The following is a 16,999-nucleotide window of genomic DNA, read 5'->3' on the forward strand; positions in this document are numbered from 1 at the left end:
TCTACTTGATGCTGACATAACTGTAATACTCCTGTTTGTAGGTCACTAATTCCCAACATCAATTTTTTAACACCTTGACCAATTATGTCAAGAGTTGTGAAATTCTCAAAAAAGGTGAGTCAAGATTTTGTGTGTATAGTACTTTAGAAGAGGGAGGACACATTGCACAATCAAATAAACAATTGAGAACTTTGGGAGAAAAAAATTGCTGTGTTAATCCCCAAGGATTTATTATCCTTTTTCAGTAAATCAGTAAACAGCATAATGCAGAGTGTCTGAAAAGCTATCAGATCTAATAATAGAACACTCTAAAAAGTGGGAATGATTGACTAAGGAGAGCACTGGGTCTCTATTCCAGAGGAAAAAAAAATCATTTCTCTCTTTCTGTCTCTCTCTCTCTCTCTCTCTCTCTCTCTCTCTCTCTCTCTCTCTCTCTCTCTGTCTCTGTCTCTCTCTCTCTGCCTGTCTGTCTCTCTCATCTAACCACCTCATTTTACAAATGAGGAGAATGAAGACCAGAAAGTGACTTTCCAAGGTCATATTCTACAAGGTGAAGGCATGGGTACAATTTGCTAGCAATTCTGTACCACGATTTTTTCAGCACACTGTCACAATCATATAGTTTCAGATGATTTAGGACTAGAAATGACCATCGAGATTTAGAATCAAGCCACAGGTGGGGAACCTGCAGCCTCAAGGCCACATGTAGCCTTCTAGGTCCTTGGGTGTGGCCTTTAGATTGAGTCCAAGTTTTACAGAACAAATCCTTTTATGAAGGGGATTTGTTCTGTGAAGTTTGGATTCAGTCACAGGGCTACACTTGAGGACCTCGAGGGCCACAGGTTCCTCACCCCTAAGTCTAAGCCCTTCATTTTACAGATGAAGAAACTGAGGCTCAATGAGTTATTTGCCCAAGACCACATAACAAGTTATAAGTAGCAAAGCTGAGATTTGAACCTAGGTCCTTTGAGTCTAAATCTGCTATATCACAGTTAAAAGGAGATTTATCAACAAGTTATTCTAAGAGTTGGGAAAATTGGCCAATTCCTTTTCTTCTTTCCTGGGATATAAGCCTGACCAAGAAGAGAATCCTGGAAAGCACTGAAGAGAGATCTTGTTTCCCATGGCAGGGAAACAAATGTGTTCCTTGGTTAAAAAAGGCTAATAAATCCTCTTGTGTTATCATAATGCTTTGCATCCATCCTGCCCTCGAAGTACTCTAGGCTCACAAAGTATATTTCTAAAGTTGTCTAAGAGACCCTTGATCACCTTCAAAAGCCTTCCAGTTATCCTGTGAGATGGACTGTGGTACTTTTGATGTTTACACCATAACAATCTCTTTTTTTTTATTTTGAGCAGAAATCTGTCATTTACTTATCATATTAATTAAAATCCAGAAATAATTCCTTTGGTGAAATTTGGTGAAATTCCCTTTGGAGAAATATCATGACTCCTCCTTCCTCAAATCCAATGGGACTTTCATGCAGTAATAAGCAGGAGTAGATGGGGTAAATGATCTGTGGGGTCTTTTACTCCACTGATTGGGCTGCGGAGCAAAAAATTTGAGAACTACTTCTCTCAGTAACAGTGATTAAGTAGGGAGAAATATGGAAGTGGGGACTATGTGTAACTGTGAGTTTGAAAAGAACTAATGGAAGAAACATCATTTTAAAATGTTTGCAATTTTGAATTAGGAGAAGGTAAAACTGGTCAGTGGGGCACAGTGGATAGAGCACTGGGTCTGAAGTCAGGAAGACCTGAGTTCAAATCTGGCCTCAGGCACTAACTGTGTGACCCTGAGTCACTTAACCCTGCTTGCCTCAGTTTCCTCATTTGTAAAATGAGCTTGAGACAGAAATGGCCAACCACTCCAATATCTTTGCCAAGAAAACCCCAAAAGGGGCTATGAAGAGTTGGATACAACTGAATAACAATAAAAAAAAAACTGGTGAGAGAGACAGTAAGGTGTAGTGGATCAAGAGCCAGCCAGACTTGGAATCAGAAAGATTTGGATTCTAGTCCAGCCTGACACACAACAGGCTGCATGACCCTGGACAATTCACTTAGCTTCTGATGGCCTCCAGGGAACTTACAGATCAGGTGCTGATTTGCTTTGGGAGTTTACTCCCTAGGACTTTGCACTGATGAAATCACACGTGTGGCTTCTCCTCTTTTCCTCATTCCCTTCCCTGCCCCCAAAGGGCTCCTTAGTTTACTAGTTAAGACAGAAAGCAGCAGGAAGACTAACAGCTGCTTAAATGGACATTTAATGTGGGCAAAAATATTAAGTAACATAGCAAGTAGGAGAGTCAGTAAAATGCAAGGGGTCTGGAGAGCTATCAGATTTAACAACAAGACAGGCCAGAAACATTTCTTGATGAGATTATGAATTTCGTAAGTAAAGAGAATACTGCAGATAGAACAGATTTAAGTTTCAGTCCAGTTTTCCACTTGGGAGAATCAGACCGAGTTTATCCTGGGGTTGGTTGCAGAGTCTTGTCATGGCCCATAGGGTGGGAAAGGAAACAGGACAAAGGAGTGGGTACTTCCTAGGCACTGGCAGAACTTTTCAACTGTTTGACAGCTATTGAATCATTTTTGCCTAGAGTTCCCAATATTTAAAAAAGAAAAAAAAAGCTTCATCAAAGCTTGAGGAGGAAATTACCAAAAACCAAACCCTCACCACCACTTGCTTACCACGGTGACAGCATCATTCAGCAGTGACTCCCCAAACACGATGATAAACAGGACATCATTGACATGGACTTCTTCAAAAACAGCCAGGACGGCCACAGGGTCCACTGCAGCTATCAACTGCCAAACAAGAGGAAATCCAGCAATCCAATACTGAGTTCTCCTAGGAAAACAAAGCAAGCGACAAGCCACATGGGAAAGCGCTACCCACAAGCATCCCTGGAGCAAATCCAGCAGTGGTCAGCTCCAGGGGAAATTAGTCACATAAAGAACTGTGGATTCCTCAAGATAACCTCTCAGATGAAGTGGCAAAATAATTCAGGTCCCATTTCAGACCTGTGGGTGTTCTCACAGCTAGCTATTAGATCCTCAAGACATTTCCAGTGATCAGACTCCTGAGTGAAAGGCAACAGTTGTCCAAAGTCAAACTAATCAGAGTACTGAAAAAAAAATACTTCAATTCTTTGCTTTTGGCGGATGGACCATTCTGCCTTGTGACAGCCTTGTAGCGAAAAGTCTATGAAACAGGCACCGGGGGAGAGGAAGGCTCCTTGGAGTGGGGGCATTTCACAGGTTCACAGGATCACAGATTTAGAACTAGAAGGGACTTAGTTGGGGGCCATTTAGAACAACCCCTTCATGTCACAGAGGAGGCAACCAAACCTACAAGGGGTGAAAAGACTTGCCCAGAGTCACACAGTTAATGTCTGAAGTGGAATCTGGTTCCAAGAGCAGCATTCTATCACACTATTTGTCCCTGTATTTCGTTAAGAAATAATTCACTATGAAATAATGTCTTTGTTAAGTAAAAGTTTTATGGACCAGTAAGAATTTGTCACAGATTGGTTGCTGGATGAGTGGTTGATAGATCTGGCTCTGGGAGTCTGTCCTGTTCTCTTTCCTAGCTCCTCCTCTTTTCTCTAGTACCAGTTTTATTGAAGATCTTATACCTGGACTGTACAGTTCCATCACATAAGCCAGTCAAGCAACCAGGTTTATGAATGAAATTTAAAGAAATACGCAATTTGGCTACACAAACTTATTTGACTATGAACCAACCTCTACCTAGGCATGTTTTCTTTGTAAGATATCAACTATGAGTCATTTTTCTAGCTATCTGAACAACCCTCTATATCAGGCTCATCTCATTAGTAATTTACAAGCATAGAAACCGTTTGGAAAAGCCACCTTATTCCCAAGGTAATGTTAGTTATATGACGCTCAGTCTTCTCCTACAAGGGTTCTAATCCTTTCTACAAGGATTTTCTGAGTGGAGTTGCTTTATTCTATAGCACTGAACATGTGATGAAACTGGCGTTTGGAGCAGGCCCAAACAGAAGGTTACCATCACTTGTTCCCACCACCATTCTGCAAGGTAATTTCCCACTATTACTATGCAAGAGATTAATGGATGGTCCTGTTTCAAAAGCTATAATTTGAGCATTCACATTTTGGCCAATTGTCTTTTTCAGTAGTCTATCTTTTCAACTTTGTCTATTGACACCATATTCAGTTAGTTCACAAGTTAGTTTAGGAATGGTAGAGTGATATAGTGAAAAAGGCACCGCGTCTTGGAGTCAGAAGACTGGGGTTCATCTATCTATCTATCTATCTATCTATCTATCTATCTATCTATCTACTGATTTATCTATCTGTGTATGTATTTATCATCCATCCATCAATCCATCTATCCATATGTATCTATTTATCTATCCATCTATCCATCTATCTATCCATCTGTGTATTTATTTATTTATCCAACCATCCATCAATCTATCTATTCATCCATCTCTATGTCTATCTATTCATACATCCATGTATGTATGTATCCATCTATCCATCAATCCATCCATGTAGCTATCTATCTATCCATCAGTCTATCTAGTCATCCATCCATGTATCTATCAAACTTTCCATTCATTCACCAATCTATCTATTCATCCATCCAAGTATCTATCCATCCCATTAATTTATTATTCATCCATCCATGTATCTCTCTATCCATCCATCATTCATCCATCTATTTACCCATCTACCTGTCTATCTTGTTGTTGTTGTTGTTGTTGTTGAGTTGTTTTTCGGCTGTGTCTGACTTTTCATGATCCCATTTGGGGTTTTCTTGGCAATTGGATACTGGAGTAGTTTGCCATTTCCTTCTCCAGCTCATTTTTACAGATGAGGCACTGAGGCAAACAGGGTTAAGTGACTTGCTCAGGGTCACACAGATAATAAGTGCTTGAGGCCAAATTTGAACTCAGGAAAATAAGTCTTCCTGATTCCAGGTCTGGCATTATACCACCTTGCTGCTTTTATCTATCTATCTATCTATCTATCTATCTATCTATCTATCTATCTATCTATCTATCTACACACACATGCATATGTATGTATGTATATTTTATGTATATGTATTCCATACAGGATTGAATGTATACATACATTTACACAAATACACATACATGTATTATACATGCATATATATTTATATGAATATGTATATATGTTCGGTCATATATATATATATATATGTATTATGTTCAGCCCTAGAGCTCCAGCCCCAGCCTTTCTCCTCTGCTCTAGTCCTGTAACATAAATGGCCCATCAGACATCTTTTCAGGTCTCCCTACTCAACATTCCATCCTTTGTTTTTACACATTTGTGCAAGTCATTTCCCTATTCCCCCTCATCTCCACCTTTCAGGGTCATCTTCTTCCTTCAGCACTCAGCTCAGGTGCTGCTTCCTCAAAGTCCACTCCAATAACTCCCAGTTGCTGGTGTGCTTTCCCTCCCCACATTTACCTTATGTTATATTTGTTTGTAAATGTAGCGCAGTGGATAGAGCACTGGGTCTACAGTCAGGAAGAACTAAGTTCAAATCTGGCCTCAGACACTCACTAGCTGTGTGACCCTGGGCAAGTCATTTAACATCTGTCTGCCTCAGTTTCCTTATCTGTAAAATGAGCTAGAGAAGGAAATGGCAAACCATTCCAGTATTTTTACCAAGAAAACCCCAAATGAGGTCACAAAGAGTTGGATATGACTGAAATGACTAAAAACAAATGCTTATCAATTCCAGTATTTCTCCCAAACACTTCTCAAGGACAGAGACTGTTTTTATTTTTATAGCCGTGCCACCTAGCACAGTATCTGGCACATGGTAAGGGTTGAACAACTATTTGCTGAATCAATCTGAATTTCGGCAACAGCACTGACTAGGGTGTGTGTGTGTGTGTGTGTGTGTGTGTGTGTATCCCTCACAGGATGGGTGTGAAGAACATATTCATAAAACGTGCAGTGCTCTAGAAATGTGAGCTATTACAGTCACTCCGCTGCACAAGCCATTGTTACTAAAGTGCAAGGGAACCCTAGAACACAAAATATAAACAAATCAGGTAACAGGCACACAGTCTCATGTTACTCAATCAGCTCGGCAAAGGCTTAAAGCATTAACCTGCTTCTTCTAAACCCTCCCTGCTCTACCCCGGTGACTACATTCCTCCAGAAGGCTCTGTCCTTGGACCATTGTCTTTTCTTGTCTTTCACTCAGACCTTGCTGACTCAAGCTGAGCTCTCGCTCAGCTTCTCTAAGTATCTGGCAAGAGAATATTAAAACAATAAAACAAAAGCAAAAACCAAACAATGTGGGCTATAGGTTTACCTCCACTTCAGGTAGAAAATAATCTCATTAGAGACAACTGAATTCTGATTCTGTTCAAAGAAATTCCCAGACTATATTTTTCTCTGTGGTTGGCACAGTACTCTGCTTTTTAGCTGAGTTTACCATTTTAATGAATACATCCTTGGTTCTCCCAGTTTTTTTCTCTCTCTTTCCTCCACTTCTCTTAAAATCTTATGAAACCACAGCTCCTAGAGTCTTTACAGCTTCACCCACTAGAATCCATCATCACCCCATCTAAACATCATTTAAAAGACCAGCAAATATATTCTCTCTCTCTCTCTCTCTCTCTCTCTCTCTCTCTCTCTCTCTCTCTCTCTCTCTCTCTCTCTTTCTCTCTCTCTCTCTCACCCATATATAGATATATAGTTACTATATACTATATAACTATATATAGTTACTACATACTATATAGTTACTATATACTACGTAACTACTATATACATACATACACATATACATATACATATACATATACATACATACATACATATATACATATAGTTGTTATAGTAACTATATATATATATATATATATATATATATATATATATATATAGTTGTTATAGTAACTGCTCCCCTTTTTGAGGCAATTCGGGTTAAGTGACTTACCCAGGGTCACACAGCTAGTAAGTGTTTGAGTCAAAATTTGAACTCAGGTCTTTCTGACTCCAGGGCTGGTACTTTATTCACTGTGCCATCTAGCTGCCTTTAGATATATAGCTACCATCTTAAAGTATTCAAGTATTGTGGAAGAAGAGTTAGACCTGTTCTAATCAATCCTTGAGGGCAGAGCTAAAAGCAATGGGGGAAAGTCGTGAGTCAGTAACAGGCAGTAGAGAACACGCTGGATTTGGAGACAGGGAGACCTGGGTTTGAATACCATCTCTGGTATATAATAGCAGTTTCCTTAGTTATAAGATGAAGATAATTCTGCCTATAGTACCTAACCTCACAGGGTTGTTGTCAAATAAAATAATGTGTCTAAAGTGCTTTGCAGATTGTAAAGCACTATATAAAGGCCAGTTATTGATAAGAAGCAAATTTAGGCTTGAGGTAAGTATAAAAAAAAGTCCTAATAAACCTCTCTCAAAATGGAATGAACTGCCTCTAGAAGTGGTACATTCCCTCTCACTGAAACCTCCTGGCCAGGCTCCCTGTGGAGAAGGCCTTCAAGCAAAGAGTGAACAATGCTGGATGGTGGGAGACGGATTCTCATAAAGTGAAGGGTTGATTTCTTCCAAATCTTTGACTAGGAATGCTCACAATCTTCCTTCATCGTGTTAAGAGGCAGGTAGAGAGCTGGGCTCAGAGTACAAATCTTGCCTCTGACACCTCCTGGCTACATGACCCTGGGCCAGTCACCAGCCTTCTAAGTACCTCACCCAAACTCCCCAAGCCTGTAAATTACAGAGCAGGTATGGCTCTTCCTGCATTGGCAGTTTCCTTTCTCCAACAGGGGCTCTTTATTCCAAATGAAAGCACAGGGCCAGCCCATGGAAAATGTTAGTTCCCTACTGAAAAGTCCACAAGTGTCTCTCTATTGGCAGTGTCCCCTCTGTCAAATTTGAGTCTGTCTACTGCCTTCCATTCTTCCAGCCTTCCTATTAAGGTAGAAGGATCTCGTGTCCCACCTCCTCCATAAAGGTTTTCCTTACTTCCTGAGGCCACAATTTTGCTCATCTTTGTAGTATACATGTTATCACAGTTAAGTGCTTAATTGCTCTCTAATCCTTTTCTAATCCTTGTGCTAACTTTGCCTCTGCAGCTATACTATAAACTCCTTGAGGGCAGAGTCTTTGTCTTGTACTTCTGTATCGAAGGCTTGGGAAATAATGTAATAGAATAGTGTTAAAGTCAAAAGGCCAGAATTCAAGTCTGTAACCTGGGCAAGTCACTAAACTTTTCTTAGCCTTTGTTTCATCCTGCTGACTTTTGCAAACACTGAAGCCTCGTATAAATGTGGAGTTTCCACATACTTTATGTTATTGGGTTGTGATATTCCTGGTATATGTGAACACAATTTAAGAGCTTGCATTTACATTTTATCACATTCAACACATCAGGATGGGATTCCTTGAATCTACAATTGCTGAATTTAGGGGTGTTTCTCTACCACTCTCCTCACCCTCCAACAATACATTCCCACAAATTTGTATGAAACAGCTTCTCCCCAAAATTTGCTTTTAAAGATTTGGAAAGATTAGTGAATTCTTAAGGGAGGATTAAAGTTTCCAAAGGAGTTTGCCTCTACTATCTTATCAAAAGCTAAAGCTACCAACTGTTATCCTTATGATCCTCCACGAATGACAGCAATTAGTACCCTCTACATCATCTAGGTCCAACGAACATAAACGTTACAAATATTACTTTTGTTCCCCTCTCAGACCTCACATAGAACTTTGCCGTATTCCTCTCTAATGCACTTGCATGCAATGTTGTGGATTATGGTTGTTTGTGTTTATGTCTTAACCCCCAGGAGGAACAGTGAACAAAGCAATTTGAGGTCAAATGACTCACACTGTGTCTCTTGCATTTACTATTGATGTGACCTTAGCATCTCCAGGCCTCAGTTTCCTTGTCTGGAAAATGAAAGCATTGGACTAGATGACCTCAAAGGTTTCTCCCATCTCTAAATAGATGAACTTACATCATATCCAAACTTGGTATGTCCCCTTAATGACTAGCACAGAATTTTGCACATATGTTTAAGAATATATGTTGAAATGAAGTCCCTATCTGACATTCTCACTGTCCACATATCTGTGTGGTCAGGCAAAATGTATGTGCATACTTGCTCCATGTTCCTGTGCATCTACATACATACTTATAAATTAAGGTATGACATGTAAAATAATTTTCCTAAATCCCTTCTCCAACCCACTCTTCAGCCATCATCTCTTCTGCCATTCTGCCTATGCAAGGCTAAGAGAAAAGGAGTGAGAAAATAGGAGTGTATAAAAGAGAACAAAGATGGGAGAGAAAAAGAGAAAAAAAGGAAGGAAATTTTGGTGGATAGTGGTAGGATGCAAACACAATGACTTTACGGGGCAATTACTTAGGAATATATATGTAATCAGTTGCCTGCTCCTGGGCTATGGTGTTTTTCACTTCTGCATGTTCTAACCTGACAGTGACCTCACTTCTTTAACCCACAAGTAGGAGATCAAACAAGAAGAAAACCCTAAGGGCTGGGGAGGGTTGGGAAGAATATCACTGGCTCCTGGCCCCCCCGCAGCATGCTTCAAAGTTCCTGCACAATGTGCATGCCAAGGTGTGAAGTCTGGGAGGTCAGCCATTTGAATGAGTGGCTCTATAGGCAAGTAGCAGTGAACTTAAGCTGGCATTCTGTCCAGGTGCAACCTCTGAGGAGAGCAACGTAGGAGACCAGAGACCACATTGGTTGGCAATCAAGATCTTGTCTCTGCAATGGGCATGTCATTCCTAAGGAGAGAGAGGGGCAGGCTTTGCTGGGAAAGCTTATTAGTGCTATATGGTACTAACTTCTCCAGGACTCTGTGGTTGATATTGCCAACACCATAGGGGCCATCTTGTCAGCTGTTTCTACAGCGCGCATTGTTTCATAAATAGGCAGAAGTTAAAAGAGCAACTAATTTTCAAGTTACTTTTCAAGTGAAAAGTTTACATATTAATCTTCTTAGACTTGGGAAGCATAGATCTTACCACTGTAATCTACAAATTCCAATATTCAATTTCAGTAGAATTTGAAAATGCAAATTTCTCACACCTTTCCTGTCCTCCCTGGATTTCAAGCACAAGTGGATTTCAGATACAAATTCCCTTTCAAGGTTAGTCAATCTTTAAACACTGGTTGACTCCTATCATTTTCTCCCTAGTTACACTCGAGTTCTTTTGCTCACTCCATAGTTGTGCCCCTTAGGAAGGCTACGTGACAAAAAACAAAACAGACAATTTGGTCAAATTATGAGTCAGTTCAGTAATAAGAAACATCAGTAAAATTGGTGGTAGGGTGCAAGGCAGATAGATAGATCACTGGATCACATCATAACATCAGAGATTCAGAGCTGCATGGGACCCATGCAACATCCTGTTAACTCACTGCGTTTTTCAAGTCTGTATCTTATAAAGCCAACCTGAAGAGTCATGTAGCTTATGCCAATAAAGAAAGCTTTGGCACGGTCTACTTTGTTGAACATTCGTCCACAGTGCTACCCTGAAAGGGACAGCTGAATTAAGAGAATTCAAATTTCATATAGTGAGGATGACCCCATCTAATTAATGTAGGAGAGCTATCCAATCAATCTGATGAGTAATGTTTGATGATCCATACACAACCACCACTGATATCTGTCAGGTGAATTGGGAGCTTGGGAGGACTTGGGACTTGCTTTTTTTTTTCCCCCCATCAACTCCAGCTTCCATTACCAGAGAAGGGGTCAATACTATTTGGAATTGCTTTGTTTCCATCCAGTAGAGGGCAGGTATGCACCCATAAGGATTCAAAATATTCATAGCAATATTCCTAACACTGGAGTCAAAGGTTTCTATTTGAGTAGTTACCTAGGAGCTAGTAGAAAGCAAAGAGGAGACCTTTATGGTTAACTTTTCTAAAAACCATTAATTACATTAGTGTATGAAGGAAAAACAGTGCCTTCTCTTACCTTCCCTGCCTGACTTAGGGGCCAAAGCACTGTAAGCATGTTCTTCTCTTACTTAAAAAGAATCCAATACAATCCTAATTCAATTAATAGATAAAATAATTCAAGTAATAGATAAAAGTACACACCAGGCTGGTTCATAGAAACAAAGACTACCATCAGCCAGTGCTAATTATCACTCCTCTCTTAGAACAGGAGTATTTAACCATTTTGTCATGGATTCTTGGGGCAGGCTGATGAAGCCTGTGGCCTGTGGACCTCTTCTCAGAGCAGTGTTCATGAATTCATAAAATAAAAAAATTGGATTACAAAGAAAAACAATTATGCTAAAATAGTTATCAAACTGTTAAAAAGAAATTCACAGACCCCATGATCAGTACCATTGTCTTAGAGGGTCATAAACGCAATGGGCAAAGACTACATAATTTTCAATGTGTTACCTCACATATTTTTATTATCTGTTGAGTGATGATGATGATGATAATGATGATGATGACTGAAGACACAGTCAACAGCAAGGAAGGCATGGGTTGAAGTTCCATCTCTGACATATGCTGAGTGTGTGACCATGAGCAACTATTTCACCTTTTGGGACCCCAGATAATGTTCTAAGATTAGAAGGTGCAGAGTTTTCGCTGTTCTGCATTGGTAGAGGAAACTCCCTCTGGGAAGCACCCTACACTATCATGATCATAAATCTAGCAAAAAAAAAGTTACATGAAACTGGAGAGCCATCATGTTTTGTCATCAATTCAGATGGTGGTATTTTCAGAAAGTTATTATATCACTAGTTGATTTCTATCTTAATTAGTGATAAGTGCAATGTGCTTGGCCACTATAAAACTGTGCTAATATAATGAATAAACATAAAGTTCAGCTGAGGCAAAAAGTGAATACTATTATTGTACTACTCTTAAAGATACCTTCTAGCTAGATCCTTTCATTTCGTAACTCATTCTATCGCCGTATGCTTATGTCTCAGTTTGTAGGACTCCAAGCTCCCAGCCAAGTACTTTTTTGGTCTTCTCTTGTCCAGACTAGTTTCCTTCACTTTGATAGCTTCTGACCATGGAGTAATTAGGAGACCTTTAGTTTGGAAATGAGCTTCATAAATCAGATACTGGAGAACAAAGGTAGTCTGTTCCAATAAATAGTACCAAAAGTACCAAATAAATACTCTATTTTTTTATGAAGGTTCCAGTTGCTCTAAGCATGCAGAAGCTATGTACGAAATGGGCAAAATTCTCCCGGGAATTCAAAGAAATTTCTGGAGCAGGAAGGTCACCATTATGATGATCATATTCAATATAAATTGGTTTATTGGTCCCAATAACAGGAACTATAAGTAGCTGTTGCCTCTTGATGTGAAGATGGGTAACAATAGGCCCAGAAGTTAGAATGAGAAGATAGAACAGTGGGTTAGCGGAGTTGTTTAGAGTAGCACCATACCAACCCAGCCAAGATGCCAGTTCACTCTCATATGGGCCAATGAGCTCGGCTCTGATTGCCAACCACAGACTGTGCTTCAACCTCAGCCATTCACCATGTGCCCTGCTAGTCACACAAATTCATCCTCTATAAATGGAAAAGCAAACTGAGAAAAATGGCCTAGTAATTGTGGGCCATCTGCATTATCTTTATATAAGAATATCCAAACATTTTGTTTTTTCTTTTAGGTGCAGAGTCCTAGACTGAAGCAATGAGGCATAATATACAAGTGATAGGAAGCAATGACTACCTGTAGACCATGTAAGCCTAGAGTATACCATCCATCAGGACTCTGGGTGGAGCAAAGACAGCCCAGGAAGCAAAGCTGCCACAATGGTACCAAAATTTTGTAAGCAAACAAAAAATGCCAGTCTCAGTTGCTAAGATGATGAAATTGTCATCTCGAATATAATATGTTCACAGGAATGAGATCTTATGAGCTGGCTGTTTATAGGCTACAATAAATTGGTACATGAATGGATGGTACCAAAGTCTAAGAACTGAACTGTTGGCACATATCATTTTTTCAGATTACTACCTAATAAAAATAGATTTTAAAAATTTGTTTCTTGGGTGCCGAGGCCTCACTAATTCCAACCAGCAAAGGGGGCCTGAGTATCAATATGTGTGATCACAGTGTTCAGGGCAAAGTCTCATGTTAACTAAAATGCAATTCAAGGTTATGATATCAATCTGTCAAAGCATGCACAGTCTGATGTGGACCTTTGATCATCTCTTTCAATGCATCTTTAATGCAATGAAGATTTCTAGCTCCTGATTTGAATGATAAAGGCCTAGAAAAAAAGATATTCTTCATAATGTTACTTCCACAATTCAGGACTTAAATCAGGTAGGAGCTTGAAAATTTTTTTCCAATACTTATGTCTAGAAGAAAATGAATTTTGTGTGTTTGGGTTCAAATAGTGGACAAAAGAGGCACTCTTATTTTTAAAAATAAAAAGTGTGGAAAAAAAGAAATGTTTAAATAATTGCTGTACCATTCTGTCAGAATCTGAAGGAATCATAGACTTGTTGAGAGTCAGTAAGAGTGGATAGTCTATGTTAGATTGAGACCTCTCAACTGACTATTTTGGCTCCCAATTTGGACAGTGGGAGCCCTGTACTTCGCATCGTAATTCCCAGAAGCTAAACGTACAATCTTGATGACATGTTAATTGTTTTAGTTTCAGCCAACTGTTATTTTCCTTAGGTTAGATAAGTATTCAATATTGAAGGCCTGACTGAGTTCCGACCTTAGGTTATTTGTTCAAAGACTGTGGGAGATTCATTTAGCATCCCTGTGTTCTTGTTTCCCTGTCTGCACGTGAAAATAATAATTTAATTCAGAAATATAGAGAGAGGCACTTCGTAAAAGAGGAGAGATAGGCACAAGAACAATAAAATGACCCAAACTGTGTTGAGACACATGCCCAGCTTCACCATCATTTCAGACATTCAGGCTAATGTGGGACAGTTGAAAAGAAAATGTTATATGTATATATATATTCATTCTCCCAATTTTTAATAGAATGACAACAGTCTTCCCGTGGAGAGTTTTTTTCCCTCAAATAATCATTTAGCTATACTAGGCAGTTAGTGTCCCTGGCCTTTTCCAGAACAGGTTTCGTTTTTCTTTTCCCTGCATGATTTTCTATAATCATGGAAGTTGTACAAAGAGGGATGGTTCAGGAAGAGCAGTTACTAACAGTACAAGCCGCTGGGAGTGGGCGGGTACGTCATGTCGTTGGGAACTGGTAGGGATTGCTCAAAAGTTCTGAGGAAGGATATACGCCAGTGGCTAGCCATATCCCCTTTCATAATGGAAATGCTTGTCCTATTCTTGTGCTTCTCTGGAAGCTGACGCCACAGGGCCTATCCTGCTAGAAGTGCCAGAGTAGGGGAGATGGTAGCCATCTCTGGTTTGGTACTGAAGATAACATTTTTTTCTGGCAACTTTGTTTTATAGCAACATGGATATGCCCTAGTTTAGAGCTATACATGAATGCTTTATTTTAGACAGCAGTTGTCATTTTCAAAAGTACCAAAACTGAATTTTTGCTCGTTGAATTATAAAAGGTAAGTCAACTAGGAGAGTTCATTTTTTTTGTCCATAGCCTGTGAAAAATATTTTTTAAAGATAAGAACCTTTTGTGAATAATCACACCCTAACCTATCTATTTTATGAGTATATTTACAAATGGATTTTTGTATACTGTTTTCCCTATCTATAATTGGAAAGAAAAATTATTTATCCAAGATTTTACAAGAAATGAGCCACTAGTAGAGTAAATCATGGCATTAAATTAACACTAAAACTTTGGGATTAAAAAATAGCAAAGAATTTCTCTTTACCCATGATGCCACTGAGGTAGACTCCATACAGTGATAAGCCAGTTGTAGCAGCATTCCACACAGTTCCAATAACAGCATATAAAAGGATGGTTCCGAGATTTCCAAAGAACAGGCGGTTTGGCATAAAATACCCAGCATCTAATACAATGGGTGGCAGTAGGTAGAAGAAGAATACCGTTGGTGTGAGGGTGAAGGAAGCAAGGTGGTCTGCAGCCCACACAATCCCTCCCAGGATAAGGCCAAGAACAATGAGCAAAGCACTTTCTGGAACAACACTGGTGACTTTGTGAGACAGGTGGAAAACTGAAAAGAAAAAGAAAAAAAGGGTTTTTTTTGTAGAATCAGAACAAAAGGCATATTTCTTAGATAAAATAGCTTTTGCTTAGCATCTTTGACTGCCGTCTTCATCTTTGTATTCCCAACATCTAGGACTATTTTGCATTCCTAAGTACTTTTTTAAGTACTTTTTAAAGTACTTTTTTTAAGTACTGCGATTTCTACTGTCAAGCACAGTCTCCTTTGAAGCCTTATAAGATAGCTTAATGAGTTTCAATGACCAAACAAACAAAACAAAGCACCACCCTCCCCTCTGCCATGTTACCACTTGAGGCCCACCTTCCTGTCATGAACCTCTTTAAACTTAGCCAGGCCATTTGTCAATGGTTACACAATCCATCACTGGGCTTATAGCATGGCAGGACCTGCCAATTCTTGTACTCAGTGCAGCAGCCTGTGAAAACCCATGAGGCATCAGGGGGGAGCTTTCACATAGTAGGCACTTAGTAAATGCTAGTAAAAGTAATATATTTAAAAGCAAAGTCCCCTTCCTCTGGCTTATAAGCTTTAAAAATACCCTTGCACCAGGCCTCCTCCTTCTCTGATGAACAATGAAGCACTCCAGGAAAAGTCTGGCAGTTATGGTAGACATGGGGCCAACAGGGTCCCTCTTGAAGATCAAATGGTTCCTTTCCAGAGCTTCCTTTTAAAATAAATGGAAGCACCTGCAAAGTGGGCAATGCATTTGGTTATAAATCCAATCAAGGTTCATGCTGATGGAATTTTAACATTTTCTCTCTTAAATGCATTTATATCAGATCTAAAAAATCCATGGCCTTTTACAGAACATGGATCTGAACTCACCATTTGGTACTTGGGACAGGAGTCTTCTAGTTGTTCTATTTCCTGTATGGTTATAAGGTGCTCAAGGGAAGAGACTACATGTTTCATCTCATTTCTATTCCTCTACCTTACACATGTTCTTAGAACATAGTAGATATTCAATAAATATCCACTGGTTAATCACTAGTACAGGGGCAGAGGGTTATATTTTCTCTTAGATGTGCTTCATCTGGCTCTGGCCTAACCTTTCCAAACACTCTAGTGTCCAGCCCTTTATGCTGTTCCTTACATGTGGCAGTCTGTCTTATATCTCTGGGCCTTTGAACTGGCTGGCTTCCATTTCCTGAATATTTTTCCACCTAAACTCCACCTTTTAAAATACCTAATCTCCTTGAAGCACCATTTTTTCATGAAGCCTTTCCTGATCTCCTCCAGCTGTTAGGACCACCCCCAAAAATTATTTGGGTATTTATTCTGTATACAATTGTATATGTAATTTCACTGATAGAATGTAAATTCCTTGAGGGGATGGACTGTTTGATTTTTGTCACTGTATCTAAATTACTGAGCATAGCCTCTGGCACATGGTTTTGCTCAGTGTCCAACTCTTTGTGACCCCATTTGGGGTTTTATTGGCAAAGATATTGGAGTGGTTTGCCATTTCCTTCTCCAGATCATTTTACAGATGAGGAAACTGAGGCAAATAGGGTTAAGTGACTCACCCAGGGTCTTGCAGTTAGTAAGTGTCTGAGGCCAGATTTCAACTCAGGAAGATGAGTTTTCCTGACTCCAGCCCAATGCTCTATCCGCTGCACCACCTACCTGCCCTGGCACATAATCTTAATTAATGTTTCTTGATTGGTTTATTGATTAGCTCAAGCTAACCCACATTCCCAGATTCATTTCCTATGAGGCAATATTGTACTCTCCTTTTCCCTAGACACCCAGTTCTTTTTTAATTCACTCACAGGATACAGGCTTCAATCTGATTAATAGCATAGCACAAACACTGTAATATGCTAGCCTCCCT

General features: G+C 39.5%; 1 protein-coding gene across 1 annotated transcript in view; it reads right to left on the reverse strand.

Annotated features, from left to right (window-relative positions):
* Positions 1-16,999, reverse strand: part of SLC9A3 (solute carrier family 9 member A3) — a 117,250-nt gene that overhangs the window by 43,259 nt on the left and 56,992 nt on the right. The window contains 3 exon segments of the mRNA XM_020985668.2: positions 2,698-2,816; positions 2,819-2,857; positions 14,851-15,153. Coding sequence (XP_020841327.1) covers positions 2,698-2,816; positions 2,819-2,857; positions 14,851-15,153 — 461 coding nt within the window.

The sequence above is a fragment of the Phascolarctos cinereus genome, unplaced genomic scaffold (genome assembly GCF_003287225.1).
Source record: "Phascolarctos cinereus isolate Bilbo 61053 unplaced genomic scaffold, phaCin_HiC Scaffold_4;HRSCAF=312, whole genome shotgun sequence".
NCBI classification, from domain to species: domain Eukaryota; kingdom Metazoa; phylum Chordata; class Mammalia; order Diprotodontia; family Phascolarctidae; genus Phascolarctos; species Phascolarctos cinereus.